A 16,857-nucleotide genomic window follows, 5' to 3' on the forward strand; every position below is an offset into this window, starting at 1 on the left:
TTTCTGGTAGGCTGGAAACGTCTGGGTTTCCTTTGACCCTTACCCCTAGCTGCTAGATCTTGCCGCCTCTTGGCCGTAAGACCCCAACGGTCCTTAAGGCTCTGGTTCAACCTCGTTAGCCTCTGACTGAACCTCCTTCACCATCGCTTTCAAGGGAAGGAGGTCTGCTCCCCAGATGCTCGACGCAAGTAACCTATTCGGCTCGTGCGAATAGTTGCTTCTTGTAGGACATGCTTCCTACAATTCGTCCTAGCAGTGGCAAACTCAAACATATCTGACTGTACCGTTTGAGTCAGGGATTTGGTCATAAGCTTGAAGAGCGGTTCTGAACCATAGGCTATGGTAGCCACCTCGGTCATAGCCATGGAATTAATAGATCTGGCTAACCGCTATTTGGCGTTAAATTCTGCTGAATAAGGCTATCTGGAAGCCTAGGTAGCTTTTCACCAAACTGCTCCATAGCACAGTCCGGTTTGAGTTTGCCAGCTGAGAAGGTGTTAGGTAAGTCTTCCCACAATTCTCCGGCTGAAGGAAGTAACGGAGATGTAGGATCTGCTTCCTTCAGTTGAGGCATGGGGTCCCCCTTCTGGGCCGCTGGAATGGTAGACGTCGCGATCTTTGTCAGGAAAGGGAGCGGGGTACCTCTCATCCATAGTAAAGATCGTAAACGGACTCTTGAAAGGTTGGATTTTCGTATTGGAACCATCCATGTCCTCTAGACACCTGAGCCATTCTCTCTGAGCCTGGTCACGTGAATAGAGGACTGTCTCCTTTGGTACTTTGTCATCCCGAGTCATGGCTGAGGCGGTGAGCCTTGCGTAGCGATGAACGGAGGCTGAAGGTCTTCCGGGTAGAACTCGAAGTCCTCGACCCTCCGAGTTCCACATTCCGGGATAGAAATGAGTCCGTCTTGGAAGGGGGCGTATGACGCTACTCTCCAAGGGTTGTTCATTGAGAACGGAGGTAGAGAGTCATACGGGGGAAGCTGGGCTCCACCTGTATTGAAAGGTGGAGGAGAGGCTAGAGGAGCTTGGCTCAGTCCGGCTATAATGCTGTCTTGAGAGGTAATCCTATCCGACAACCGAGAGATCATTTGTTCCATGCTTACTTTTCAGAGACCCAACCAGGTCGCCCACCTGTTGTAACAGACCAGCATTGGAGTCCAAAGCCGGAGCTGCTGCGGAGGTGGAGGGGTGGCTCTGAATTGGAACCAAGGGTAGCGGAACTGACGATCTCCGCCGGAGTGTGAGATCTCTCTCTGGAGGATTTACTCCTCGAGGACTTAGAGCCGGACCAGAAGCTTTAGATCTCTCTGCTCCGGGATTCCTAGCCGGAGACTTACGAGAAGAGGATGACGCCGAAGCCGTCTTCTTAGACGACGACGACGTCTTCGTCAAGGATTTCACTGCTTGACCCTTGACCTTGGGTCTAACTGAAGCGTCAGGAGGAGTATATAAAATTCGTTACCCGTAAAGCTTGGAAGGATGGAGAGGTTGCAGGAGTAGAAGAAGCAGTTGCACCCAAGGGTATCCCTTGGGTGTCCACCTTACCTACCTCGACCAACAGGTCGTCCACACCTACCATAGGTTCTACATTAATATCCAACGTCGCGACTTCCGAGGAGATGTCCTGGCCTTGGTCAGTCAATGAGGCAGCCAGCTGTTGCTGGATGAAGGCGATAGTCGGGGCCGCCTCTACTGGGTCGACGTATCCTGTCGCCTTGCCTCCGGGGAAGATTAGTACTGCCAACCTTTTCTCCAGGATGTAGGGCATACCCTTGGCGGCGTTCTTCCCGAAACCGCCGACCCAGGCCCGCAGGGTTGCCAGTGCGGTATCCCTCACGGCGGCGCTGGAAGAGAGGGTATTGATTAGATTTAAGAATAACTTAAAACTCTAAAGGTAACTTAAAGCATAACTTAAAAATTATAGGGGCTATAAGGCCCCTTGAATTTACCTTAAGTTAGAGTGATTGATGTAAAACTTAAGCACTATAACAGATGAGGACCAGCTACCGGAGATGGAATACTTACCCGTCTAAAAGCTGGCTCACCAGATCGTAACATATTGGTACACGTTTCATGGTACCAGACCTGGATGTCCCCGTGCGGAGTCGCGCATGGGAGCATGGGAACCCGGCAAAACTTCGTGTTCCAACATGGGTCCTGAAGTGTGGCGGCAGCATCCCGGATGCTCACAGTTGGTGGTCTGTAAGTGAAAAGACACATGAGTATCTTAAAGAATATCACTTACAGGCTAAAGGACAGAAGAACTCCGTTGCATGCCGGAGCTCGGAAAAAAATTTGGGCATAGCCCCTCCCTTAATCGCCTGAATAGGCTATAACCCCGGAGGTATCCGGTGAAAACATGAAGGGAGGGGAATGGTTTAAGGTACTTAAGATAAACTTAATAGTTTAACATAATAGATCTTAAACCTAAAAGCTCGAATGTACCGGACTAAGTCCAGTGCGTGGCGGAGAGTATAACTCAGTGAAACGGAGAGGTTAGAAGGGGGAACCGACTGTATGTTCCGGTCCACCCCGTGGGCCGGGGTTTAGACTAGCACCTTTCCGCTGGATGCCAGGTCTCCGGTGGTAAAAAGGAGACCCTAGTAAGGTGGGAAAAAAGAGCAAGGGGCATACAGACTCGGGCTAGTAACGGAGCGATGGAGTAGTAATGGATGGGGGAAAGGAACCAGTCCCCCCACCTTACCATCCGACCGGACGAGAAGCCGGAGAGGTCGAGTCCACCGTCTGGGTCTGTCCCGTCCCTCTACCCCCTCCGCCTGGGGGGAGAGAGGGAGGCAGGCTCGGGTATGTGGAGCGAGCATGGGCAGGCCTACCCACCCCCCGACCCTATGGAAGAGCGGGAGGGGGGAAAGGTGGACGGACAGGCGTCTGGCTGCCTCGTGATCACATAGTGACCACGGGGCGATAAGAACAACAACTAAGCCTAGAACATAACCAACTGATCAGAGAGATGCTATCGGGAAGCAACCGAGCTGAAAAGCGGTAACATAAAGGCCCAATGGGCCATGACCTAGGCTAAGCGAGCCAGACGCCTAACTAACTAACAAATATCACATAAATAATACAAATGAATATAAAATAAAAGAAAGAAAACAAAATAGTAGGAGAAAAAAACAAAAAAATCCAGCAGTGTACGACTAACCCGAAGGCAAGGCTACCACTCAAAAGCTAGCCGAGGCCGATACTAAGAGCCGTGGCTAGGGTCTGGATGGAAGAGCCTACATAAGGTAAAAGACATGGCATGCATGACAAAACCGTGTAGGCCGTACCCTAAACAAAGCGGATAATAAAAATAGAGCGTACAAAAGCAAGGGGATGTTCTGGGTATGGGCGAACCCAGAAACGGACCCACCACGAGGCAGAACCATGCTGCCATGCTTCCGACTAGAGATCGTATTTATACTTAAAAAACGGCAAATACGTGCTCAGGGCCGGGGGAAAAAAAACCAACCTAGCAATAAACACTATGAGTACTTAACTTAGCTGCTGCGATGGCTGCACGCTCCATGGTAATAAAATCCAAAGGAAAGGGCACAAAAACACAGAGAAGAAAATGGCACGTGTGTATCGTGTGCGCTAACTGAAAAGGATGGCCACCAGAGGCGCAGCAGTCGGCAGCATGGGATGGAGTAGTAGTAGTTGGTGCTGCCCACTCTGTGGGTCGGCTCTCCTCTTGGGGGATTTTGTAGTGGGAGAATTCTATTGGCATTTGGCTCGTGGTAGTGGTCTCACTCGCCATAGTGTTCATACCGACACCCTCTTTGGGGAGGGTGGTAGCGAAGTCAGATGATACTGGACCTTTTTGCCTTTATTTATTTATTCTCTGGTATGTGTTAGTACATTTACCCTAGAAATAATAGATTAAAGGATATTTCGCGCAGCGACACGAGCTGAGCCCAGAAAATGCAATATTTCTTCTGTTATTGTAAATTTTGATAATTATTGGCAAAGAAATTGTGAGAAATGGCATCTGTAGAGATTCCGTGGCTCGCATAAGCGAGTATCTGGTTCAATCATGAATCAGTTGGACCATAGACTTCAAGTAGATTACACGTTCGAGTTTCACCTCGTGACATTCGCTTGCTTTTAAGTATGTTTATGTATGTTTCGGCAAGAAGTTCATCATGCCAATGAGGAAAAGACAAGGAAAACATCTCGCTAACATAAAGATGAAGAAAAATTGCTCAAGTATTATTACAGAATATCATAATATACGCGTAGTTAGTGAAGAGAGAGGGGTGAGGGTTGCTTAGTAACGCCCCCTTCTTGCCTGACAGCACACGTCACACTGTCCCCAAGGCTACGATATTTGAGCAAAGAGATCTTCATTTATGATAAATAACATAGTTTTGGTTTTTTAATACCCAAAATTGAATATGAAATTCATAATAATCATGATTTATCAAATTGTCTTTGTAAAAAGAGAGTACACCTTTGAGTCTCACCTCTGACATTCTCTTGCATTTATGTTTGTTTATCTTTGTTTCGGTAAGAATGTCATCATGCCAAAGAGGAAAATACAAGGAAAACATACAGAAGAAAATTTGCTGTATTAAGCCGAGTTAGTGACGGGGAGAGAGGGGGTTACGTAGGAAGGAGTGCCCCAGGCTACGATATATGAGCAAAGGGATCATCATTTATGATTAAATTATGATAAATAAAATGGTATTGGTTTATTATTACACAAAAAAGAAATATACATTCATAATAATCATTATTTATTAACATTATCTTTATAGAAATACGAAGGAAAACTTTAAACGCCCGTATCTCAAAACTATACTTATTGACCTTCAAAATCTATCTTCTCACTTAGTTTTAAAGTATAACATTGGAATTTGATATATAACTCAGAATGACATTATAGAACAATCAAATAGAGCCCTTTTTTCCAATTTTTGTTTCGTCTTTTTTTTATAAATTTTTTTCTCGTGATTTATAGGGTTTATTTTTTTACCATATTGAAAAATTCATATCTAGCAAAAAAATGACTTTTAGAAAAAAAACTCTCCATTTGATTGGAGGTCAGAGGCGAAAATCATATGCGGTTTGGAGATGTCCCAAGTCACCTTATTTATGAATGTCAAAGTCCTGTCGTTAAAAAAACGGCATTAGCCGGCCGGCCCCCTTAAATTAGCCATTACATGAAGTATTATATATGAAAATGTGCACAATTTCATGTAGAATACAACAAAAAATACTCATGATTGTAGCTTTTATCAGTTTTGAAATATTTTCATATAAATAACGATAAGTGCCAAAATTTCAACTTTCGGTCAACTTTGACTACCGAAATGGTCGAAAAACGTAATTGTAAGCCAAAACTCTTATATTCTAGTAATATTCAATCATTTACCTTCATTTTGCAACAAATTGGAAGTCTCTAGCACAATATTTCGATTCATGGTGAATTTATGAAAAAAACTTTATCCTTACGTCCATGTGGTAACTCTTCCGAAAAAATCATACGTGCGATTGTCGTTATGTTTGCACCATTTTAAATTAGCCGTTACATAAAGTTTTATATATGGAAATGTGTGCAATTTCATGCAAAATACAACTAAAAACAACCCATGGTTGTAGCTTTTATCAGTTTCGAAATATTTTCATTTAAATAACGATGTGCCAAAATTTCAACCTTCGGTCAACTTTGACTCTACTGAAATGGTAGAAAAACGCAATTGTAAGCTAAAACTCTTATATTCTAGTAATATTCAATCATTTACCTTAATTTTGCAACAAATTGGAAGTCTCTAGCACAATACTATTTCGATTTGTGGTGAATTTATGGAAAAAAAAACATTTTCCTTACGTCCGCGCGGTAACTCTTCTGAAAAAAATCAAAATTTTTTCATCCGATTGTCGTAATGTTTGCACCATTTTAAATTAGCCGTTACATAAAGTTTTATATATGAAAATGTGCGCAATTTTATGTAGAATACAGCAAAAAATAATTGAAGGTTGTAGCTTTTCTCATTTTTGAAATATTTGCATATAAATCACGATAAATTGAAAAAAGACCACGTTCGGTCAAATTTGACTCTACCGAAATGGTCGAAAAACACAATTGTAAGCCAAAACTCTTACAGTCTAGTAATATTCAGTCATTTATCTTCATTTTGAAACAAATTCGAAGTCTCTAGCACAATATTTAGATTATTGGTGAATTTTAAAAAAGAACTTTCCTTCTATCCGCGCACAGATTCTCCGCCGCAAAACTCCGAAATGTCTACGTCGCATTCTCGTAATATTTGCTCCGCTCATATTAGGCATTTCATAGAGTTTTATATATGAAAATGTGCGCAAGTTTATGTAGAATACAACAAAACATAATTGAAGGTTGTAGCTTTTCTCATTTTTGAAATATTTGCATATAAATAAATATATATAAAAAAATTTGACATTCGGGCAACTTTTAACTCGTCCGAAATGGTTGAAAACTGCAATTGTAAGCTAAAACTCTTACAGTATAGTAATATTCAATCATTTATCTTCATTTTGAAACAAATTGTCACTAGAACAATATTTAGATTTATGGTGAATTTTTGAAAAAACTTTATTTTACGTCCGCACATTACGAATTCATGCCTCATTTTATGATAATATTTTCTCTGTGTTGCTTTGATTGTTTTACAATGTGTTATATACCAAAATGATTGCAATTTAGTGTACAATACAAAAAAAAATTAACTTTAGCATTAGCCGTTTTGCTCACAGTGCGATTTGAATACAATTATATATGAAATTTTGTTTTCACGCTATCATATATCGCATTATTTATATATGATAATATTTTTTTTCATTTCTGATGGTTGCATACTAAACTTCAGGCAATGACAAAAAAAGGAGCCAAAAATGAACTCATAATCTTGAAAACTAAGCGCGCTGTGATTTTTTGACAAAAATATTTTTTCCGCTTTGGCGCTCACACCGAGACCCCCTCGGCATACGGGAGACAATTTTTAGTATACCCCTTCGGTGTTAAAGGGTTAACAGGACAGGGTTGCATCTCTCCTAAGACGTTCAGTTATGAATGTGGGCAGAGAGTAGAGTAGCTGTTACATGATGGATCTGGCGGCCAATGCAGGTAAGTCTATCCATCAAGCTCTCAATTTATTTTCTTTGATTAGGTTATAGAAGCAAATATCCTCTCCTTCCTCTAGCAAGGGGGCAAAGGAGGCCCTGAAATAAGAAAAGTTCAATGGTTATATTTGCCTTATGGTCTCCAACACTAAGGTTTTTATGCCATTTCATATGAGGTTATGTTTTCCTTCCTCATTTGAAATGGCCCAGAAGTCTAATTATTGATCTCAAAGTTCCTATACTCCAGTCAATTTATCAGAGGCTTGGTTTCCTTCCTCGCTCTTGTCGACCAGGAAGAGAACCCAGGTGTGGTGAACTCCAGTCAGTTCATAGAGACCTTCTCAGATTCCTCCCTCCAACCAGTGAGTCTTCCTAATGTAAAGGACTGATGGTTTGTATATTGTGTAAGAACAAATAAAAAAATTTTTCTTTCAAGTAAATTGTATTTTCCTTAACTATACAAACCTGAGGTCCTTTACATTACATGTATGCTCACCTCATGCCACCCCTCAATCTGACACCTGGGCCAAAAGTGAATTCGGAATATTTATATTCAGTCAGGATGGGATTTCCTACTATCTGACGGGTAGTTAACTGCCTAACCTCCTTGTTTGAAAGTTCAGTGGCTGGTTCTAGGCATTGCCTTATGTAATTCCTAATATAAAGGACCTCAGGTTGTATATTAGAAAAAATGCAATTTGCTTAAAAAAAATTTGAATTTACTGTATTTTTCCCCTTCGTTATAATTTTGCTTATAAAAATAGGATACAGTACTTAACTTCTTTGCCTTATATTTCCAAGAATTACTGTACTCTTTATGCCATAATGATCTTTGGCTTTTCCAAATGGATAATTTGCATATTTTTCAAAAAAATGACAGAAATTATAAGAATAAGCATTCACTTTTTCTATATCCTCTTATACTCCGCAGATAAATTCTTGGATTGTTTCATATAGAGTTAACTAAATTGCGCATTATTTCTTGCAGAGGGAAGGTTTGTTTTGGAATTGTCCCATCGAACAGAAATGGGTGCCCCAGCTGGCTGGGTAGCAGTAAAGAGCAAAACTTATTGGCCACCTCCGTCATCTGCCACTACTACAACTACACAGCACCCTTTACGTCATGACACGCCTACTTCTCAGTCTGGTCAGTAATTTCTGTGTAACTGTATTTTCTTGCAACCTATGGGTAAATTTTTTTAAACATGTTCTAGTGGAATTTCCAATATTATCCTCATAAAATGTGGCATCTCCACACCCAAGGTACACCTAAAGCATGGAATAAGAACAACCTACCATTATGGTTCTCATAATGTCCTGCTTTGTAGCCCCATTTTTGTATATGAGATTTACCCAGTAATTATATAGCTAATAGTTTCCATGCACAAAACCTAATTCAAATTTCATGGGTAGCGTTTCAATTGCTCCGTGTAGGTATACAGTGCTGTCCCTAACTTCAATAATAGGAACAACTTAGCTAAGTCCTTCATTATGTTTTCTGCTGCACTTTACTAAACATCAAGTGCTTACAGCAGCTATTGTCCAGGTTAAGGTCACGAGGCATCAAATGAATTACATTAGTCACATAGTATTTCCTATGCCGCATGAGAGGAGGAGGAAGAAGCTTGGATGATACTTTGGAATGTAGAGAACCATCTCGGTCCGACATCGAAGTGTTCACACGTTGCAAGATAGACTGAGCGTGGCCTGACAGGAAGTTCAAAAGAAGTCCTAGGGTCCTGACTGGCACCCAGCAAGGCTTCTATGCATGTAGGGGTGATAGAAGGCTGAGCTTGTGTCCTGCACTCAAGATTGTTGATCTCACAAATGAGATCAACAACCTCTGTGAAGGAAGACAAAAATTCTCTGAGTGTCTTCTTGCTCCAGCAACGGTGACCAAGGACGTGAAAAAGAAGGCTTGGCAGTATCTTCCTCCTTTTGAAGCAACACTGATGAAGCTTCCCTAAGGAGCCCAGCATTCTGAACATTATTGGTAGGAGAGAAGTCTCTTAAAACTCGAAGACCCAGCTACCGAAGGTTCCTGAGCATCGTCAAGCAACAACACTTGTGCACGGTCCCGGCTTGAACCGCGTACAGGCTCGTGTGAGGAACCACATGCACTGGCGCTGAAATGATCTCATACTCGTACGTCAGGCAAAACATGTATGCGTTCACGGGAGGAACAGTGTACATGGCTGTGTGATGAGATGAGTACATGTCCGTGAGACGTCAACCAAGCATGGTCCCAAGACAAGGAACGTTGCTGAAGAGAGCTAATCGAAGGTGATTGACTCCTAAGATTAAGACTTCTTTCAGGAGAAAGAGGAATCCGTCCGCAGACCAGGGAAGCCTCTCATTCCTGACTGTCAACCACAGTCTTGTCAAGTGATGAATCCTTACACACAGCTTGTACCACTCCTGTCTACAACTTTCGACCTTTTAATCGGTGCCTTATTGTCCTTACGCTGACGAACTGGAACTGGAACAGACGAAGGAGGAGTACCTCCAAAATCATGAGCACATACATGCAAGTCTGTAACACGTCTGTATGGAAGGTGAAGACTCGACACTCATACTGTCATGAACATGTCCATGAGGAGAGACACGGCCGTGAAGAGAAGATGACAATGCATTACTAGCACGCACTCGGGGAGACGCGACCACGTAATGAAGACGAGGATGACTCCCTTCCGCAAGCTCCACTGTCAACCCCACGAACACGAACCTGTGATGGGGAAGCACGAACTTGCAGGGCAGCTGGCGAAGCACCCCTCTCTCTTGCACGAACACAAACATGCATGGGGGAGACAGTCTTGAGAGGCAGAAGGTGATGCACTCCCTCTGCTTGCACAAGACAAAACCACAGGAGAGGACAATGACATCGTAGCGGGAAGCGATGATGTCATAGAGACAGGAGGATGAGCAGCCGCTTCAACCAATGTCACAGGCTAAGAGGATCCTGGGAGTGACGTTACTTCTCTATGACCAGTGCTAGTCAATGGCCTCACTGCTTGAGTGATAAGGCGTGACCCAGGGACTGTAGGCGAGGCTCCACAAGATGGCTGCAGGCGAGAGCCAACATAGAAGTGTCCGGGGGAGGCGGGAGAGCGATAGGGGGTGGGCACGAGCCTCCAAGAAATGCGACAACAGTCCATCCAAGGAGGGTGAACCCTGTAGCCCAAGTGCTGTCCAGACCGCCTCCATTTTGGATGATTGAATCTGCAACAAAAGAATCAGATAAAGCATCCTCCTTCCTTTCAGGAAGATAATTGGAACCCAAGGGAAAGGGGGCTACATTAAGCATAACATCACCCTGAGGCACTCCCGATACTTCCATCGACGGGTCAACGGAAGAAAAGGAAGGTGACACACGAACACTAGAACTAGCCACAGGAAGAGCGATCGAGGGAGTGGGAGCAGTTGAATTGTCCATACGAGATGAAGAAAACCCCTCCCAAGAAGGAAGAGTTGAAACTGAGATGTTCCTTCTTCCTAAAAACACCCTCCACTGTGACTTAGGCCATGCATGACATTCTTGGCAGGGATTGGTCACTGTTCAAAAATTTGTTCTGCACGTACTGCAAGTCTTAAGTGGATCCGTAGCTGAAGATGCCAAAAACTTGAGCATGGAAAAACCCTGAATGCCTGGGCACGTGCATTGATGAGGCTGTGAAGACTGAAGAAGCCATAATAAACTAAAACAATCACATGAAACACACTGAAAACAGAACATGGGCACAGACAACCAGCTTGGAAGGAGAGCTAAGCACAAGCGTCTACTCCCCAAGCCAGTTAAGGGGAGCTTTGAAAATAAATGTTTGAAATTTTTGGCATGGTTTAGTTTATGTGTAGCAAGAAGGTCTGTATTAATATTTTCCTTCTTCCGCCCTCATTTGCTGGTACCCCCGCCCCCCAAAAAAAATTCTTAAAAGAAAAAAACTCGGCCGTAACTATTGCAACCCAAGAGCTGAAATTTACGTGCTAGACAGATATTATTATATTAGAATAAAGTAATAGAGCATTTTTTCCCAATTCCTTTCAAAATTTTTTTTACAAATATTTTTTGATTTTTGAAAAATCTTGGATTGATTTCTTGGAAAAAATGAATCCCAAAATTTTTTGGGAGACAAAATAAAAAAAAAAGCTATTGTTTTGTAGACAATTAGTTTAGCTTTCATTTGCTCTTTGTTTCATTGAGATAGGTGTATTCATTACTTGGAAGTTCCCATTTGAAGTTTGATAAGTTTAGTTTTGAGATAACGGCCTCCAAAGGTTTTTGACAATATTTTTTTTGTCAATTTATTTGCTGGTTTTCACAGTTTGAGGTTTTTATACATTCAACTTCCCTGCCAGATATATACTTAGCTATAGACTCCGTCGTCTCCGACAGAATTTCAAATTTCGCGGCACACGCTACGGTAGGTCAGGTGATCTTACCGCCTGCCCTGGGTGGCAGGACTAGGCAAACCATTCCGTTTTCTAATCAGAATTCTTCTGTCGCCCGGACCATCAACATTGTTGTTGGTTCCTCTCGATTGGTTTTTCTTTTTTCACCGGCAATTGATCTTTCTTGACCGACTTTGGTGACGTTATCTGGATTGTTGGATTGGCATACGCTTTTGTGGACTGTTTTGTGGACTTGATTTTGGAATTTTCTTTAAAAATGTCTGACTCTGGAATGGTTGTGAGACGTTGTGTGAATGTAGGCTGTAAGGTGAGGTTGCCGAAAGCTTCGGTAGACCCTCACACGGTATGCAAGGGTTGCAGGGAGTATGAATGTTCTTACTAATACTTGTAAGGAATGTGAGAATTTGAGTGAGAAACGAATGGAAGAATCTAACTAATTATTTAAAAAAGTTAGAGAGAAGAAAGAGTGAGGAAGGCTTCTTATAGAAGTTTAAGTAATTCGAGATCTGAACTAATTCCTAGCTTGGGTTCTTCCCCAAGGGTAAGTATTGCTACTTCTCCTTCCATTGCAGCCCCTTCTCCTATTGCAGAACCTGTAGATTCAGCGAAAGAACTTGCGGATCTAAAAGCAGCCTTCAAGTTGATGGAAAACAAAATGGCTGCCATACAAGGTAAGGCTAGTGATTATTCAGTGGACAGTGATATGAGTGTCCCCAGTGTAGTGGAGGGGGCATCTGGTCGGCTCAGCAACGCTCCTAGGTCTAGACCTCTTCCAAGCTCACATGCCAAGAGGAGAAGGAATGTTCGAAAACCGAAAGGAGGTTGTGGAGAATCCCCCACCGATCAGGTGTCCCTTCGGCGGTTTCTGTGACACCCCAGACTGCCAAGGATCGCTATTGTAAAAGCGTCCTGCGTGAGTGTTTTTCGTCGTCGGGATCTTCATCTCCGAGACGTGATTGGAGGGATTCAGATCGATCTCGGCCACTCAAGAGGAGTTGGAAGGCTCCGACTATTGATTCGAGCCCAGAAAAACTTCCCTGAGGAGTCTCCCTCGGGAGTGAAGAAGGCAAGAAGAACCATTCTTTCAACCAGAGTGAGAAGGAGGCAGGAGGTGGAGGCGATGGACTCCTCCCCTCCTCCTTCCCCTGTGTGCTTTCCTTATTTTTCCTGGTATAGTTTTGGGCACTATTAATCTACCTCTGCTTGCTCTTTCTGATATTTTTAGTTCCATGATATTTTCTGCTATTCCTTCTATCTGTTTCCATGCCTGAATTATCATGTAGCGTTCTCTTCTCCTTTCTAGACTATATAATTTTAAGAATTGTAGTCTTTCCCAGTAGTCTAGGTCCTTAACTTCTTCTATTCTAGCTGTAAAGGACCTTTGTACACTCTCTATTTGTGCAATATCCTTTTGATAGTGTGGGTACCATATCATATTGCAATATTCAAGTGGACTACGAACATATGTTTTATAAAGCACATGATTATGCTTTATAAAACATGGTCTATCTGGGGATTCAGATGGATTCTCAAAAGGGGGTCGGGGTTTTCGTATTTCCTTCGCGAGAAAGAATCACTCGAGGTTTGTCGAAAATAATCGAGCTTCTTAGAGAAAAAGAACAGTTCAGCGACGGATTATCTGAGCCTCTTAGGGACCCTGTCCTCACTAGAAAAGTTCTTCTCTATGGGGAGGCTTCACCTTCGCCTCTTCAGTTTTCCTGAAAGGGTGTGGAGTTGGAAGACGGGACAACTCTCGGACATCTTCCCGCTTCCACAAGAGGTAAAAGATCATTTGAAGTGGTGGATCCTTCCTCTTCAAAAGAACGAAGGCGTATCGCTTGCCCTGCAGAACCCAGACCAAGTGTTATATGCTGACGCTTCGGAGTCGGGATGGGGAGCGACGTTAGGAGCAAGGGAGGTGTCAGGCACCTGGACAAAGGAACAGGTGTCCTGGCACATCAATTGCAAGGAACTAGTGGCCATACACCTAGCCTTAAAGTTCTTCGAAGAGATAGTCAGAGGCGAGGTGATACAGATAAACTCGGACAACACCACGGCTCTGGCTTACATACGCAAGCAAGGAGGCACGCACTCTTTTCTCCCTCTTTCAGTTAACAAGACACCTGTTAACCTGGACAGAAGAAAGAGGCATAACTCTCCTCACAAGATTTGTTCAAGGCATCAAGAATGTGAGAGCAGGGGGGACAGACTGAGCAGGAGGAATCAGGTCCTTCCCACAGAATGGACTCTACACGAAGAAGTGGTCGAAGTCTTTGGTCATGTGGGGGAGACCTCACATAGACCTGTTTGCGACGTTCCTCTCCAAAAGAATAGAGATCTTTTGCTCTCTAGTGGAAGATCCGAGAGCCTTCGCAATAGACGCGTTTCTCCTGGATTGGTCGGGTGTGGACGCATACGCCTTTCCCCTGTTCAAGATCCTGGGGGAAGTGCTCAGGAAGTTCGTAGCTTCGAAGAACACGAAGTTGACGCTAATAGCCCCATTTTGGCCAGCCCAGGAATGGTCACAGAGGTACTGGAGTGGATAGTGGACTTCCCCTCCCCATCTCTTCCAAACAGACCAGATCTACTCGGACAACCCCACTTCGAGAGGTTTCATCACAACCTCCCAGGTCTCGCTCTGACTGCCTTTCGACTATCGAAAGACTTGTCAGAGCGAGGGGCTTTTCTCGCAAGGCTGCGGACTCTATCGCTAGAGCCCGCAGAGCTTCGACGAGAAGAGTATACCAATCAAAGTGGGAAGTCTTTAGGAGGTGGTGTAAGAGTCAGAAGCTGTCCTCCTCCAGTACCTCTATAGTGAATATTGCCGATTTCCTCCTCTTTCTGAGAGAGGAATCACACCTTTCTGTCTCAACAATAAAAGGATACAGAAGCATGCTGTCTTCAGTATTTAGGAATCGAGGGTTAGATATTGCAAGCAACAAAGATCTACACGATCTAATTAGATCCTTTGAAACTTCAAAGCAGCTACTCCTAGAACACCTAGTTGGAATCTAGACGTGGTACTGAAATTCCTTTCATCGGATAAATTCGAGCCTTTACATTCTGGCTTCCTTCCGCGACGTCACTAGGAAATGCTTATTCCTGGTGTCTCTCGCTACAGCCAAGAGGACGAGCGAATTGCACGCTCTAGATTCCACAGTGGGGTTCAAAGGAGATGCAGCCATCTGTTCTTTCCAGACAATGTTTCTGGCAAAGAACGAAAACCCGTCAAAAACCGTGGCCAGAAAGTTTGAGGTAAAAGGTCTATCTAACCTCGTAGGCAGAGAGATAGAGAGGTCTCTCTGTCCAGTGAGAGCTCTTAAATATTATTTAGAGAGGAAGAGACAGATGGGAGCTTGTCAACAAGGTCTTTGGTGTGCGGTGAAGAAACCCAAAAGACTCATGTCCAAGAACGCCTTGGCTTTCTTTGTGAGAAGCGTAATTACGGACGCTCACAAGAACTGCTCGGAGGAATCCTTCGGTCTTCTAAAGGTCAAGACCCATGAGGTGAGAGCAGTAGCAAAGTCCTTGGCGTTCCAAAAGAATATGTCTCTAAAAAATATCATTGAGACTACATATTGGAGGTGCAATTCAGTGTTGCATCTCATTATCTGAAGGATGTGAGAGTGACCTATGAGAAGTGCTTCTCGCTAGGTCCATTTGTATCAGCAGATACAGTGCTGGGTCTTGGAGCAAAGACTGATCCTTAAATATTGTGTTTTATCGTACATAAACCCTCTTGTCAGATATGTGCTTGGTTTTCTATTAGCAAGCTCACTGATGTCGCACGGGAGCATAGTGTCATTGCTGGTAGGGGATCAAGGGTATGTATGGCTAGTAGGGGAGTACAAAATTTTTTTTTTTGTATATTTTGTAAATGAAAGTGTAATTATGTTTCGAGTTTTTGGTTGTTTGTAAGGAGTTCGGGGATAACTCCTTGCAATCTTAGAACTAACATGGATGTTAGGATCAGGTGATCGGGATCGGTGTTGTGCTCCTTGAACAAGGTGTATTGTCATGTTAGTGGAATAGCACCCAATGACAAAGGCCTTTAGGCTCTGCCGAGTAAGTGGATAAGACCCCATTGGCAGACCCACAAGAACTCTTAGCCATAGATCAATATCTCGCTGAGGCTCTTGAGGCTAAGCAGACTCCAAGGCAGTAGCCGCGAAGTCTTCAGCCTAATAAGGTAGGAACCAAGGTTTATTAATACCTACAACATATGTTGTTTACCTGTCTATTTCAGTAGTTAGCTGTCTCTTACCCACCACCAATGGGTGCTAATCAGCTAAGTATATATCTGGCAGGGAAGTTGAATGTATAAAAATGATATTGTCATGTTACAATAAAGTTTTATACATATTTACCTGACATATATACGATTAATGGCCCACCCAGCCTCCCCGCAGGAGACAGGTGGAAGAGAAGAATTCTGATTAGAAAACGGGAATGGTTCCTAGTCCTGCCACACAGGGCAGGGCGGTAGATCACCTGACCTACCGGTAGCGTGTGCCGCGAAATTTGAAATTCTGTCGGAGACGACGGAGTCTATAGCTAAGTATATATCTGTCAGGTAAGTATGTATAAAACTTTATTGTAACATGACAATATCATTTTTATGATAAATTGGATATGTTATATTTCCCCTCTTTCCTCTCTCTTGGAAAGATGATCTTTCGTTTGTATCTTCTGCATTGAATAATTATAACCATTTCTACGACCTCGGGCGACATTTTATAATGATAAAGGGGTTTCTTCTTGCATTTATATCTGAAATTTATAAGTTCTTTTAGCCTCTTCACACTTAATTCAGTGTTTTGAGAATCATCAGCCACTTTTTTTTCTCTTTCTCTAATTCTTCTGACAGTGTCTCTCGTAATAAGTACCGATGAACAATTTCCTCTTCTAAAATATCTTCCTGAATATTTTCACCATGAGAGGTAGATGGATGTGGTAGTGGTACCCTAATCTGCACCACCCACCCATTACCACTGATTGTCAGTACCCTCATCTTCATATCATCTTATCTTTCTTTCTCTTATGGAATGCAGATGTTTATATTTTCTTGTTCTTGGCATGGCTTTTTCTGAACAAAGAAGTATTGAAAAGCCAAGAGAAGTAAAAAGAATTGACTTGCAAAGTAAAAAATGCTCTGCAAAATGACAAGGGAGAGGTTGGCTGAGAGGGATGTCTTGGTACATCAAGTTCTCAGCTGTGACTGAGTAAAAACTCTCCCCCCCCCCCAGGCACATCTAAGCGGGTGCCTAAGGATATATAGTTGCCATATACTGCAATTAGATATTCTTCTTTGATGGCTAAATTGAAATTACTACCAATATAC

The 16,857-nt window shown here is 43.0% G+C and overlaps 1 protein-coding gene across 1 annotated transcript in view; it reads left to right on the forward strand.

Moving 5' to 3' along the window:
• Window positions 1-16,857, forward strand: part of LOC135205501 (protein hairless-like) — a 78,790-nt gene that overhangs the window by 20,832 nt on the left and 41,101 nt on the right. The window contains exon 2 of the mRNA XM_064236230.1: window positions 8,098-8,256. Within this exon, the coding sequence (XP_064092300.1) occupies window positions 8,098-8,256 (159 nt within the window). The remainder of the gene's footprint in view (window positions 1-8,097; window positions 8,257-16,857) is intronic.

Source organism: Macrobrachium nipponense, chromosome 11 (assembly GCF_015104395.2).
Source record: "Macrobrachium nipponense isolate FS-2020 chromosome 11, ASM1510439v2, whole genome shotgun sequence".
Classification (NCBI taxonomy): domain Eukaryota; kingdom Metazoa; phylum Arthropoda; class Malacostraca; order Decapoda; family Palaemonidae; genus Macrobrachium; species Macrobrachium nipponense.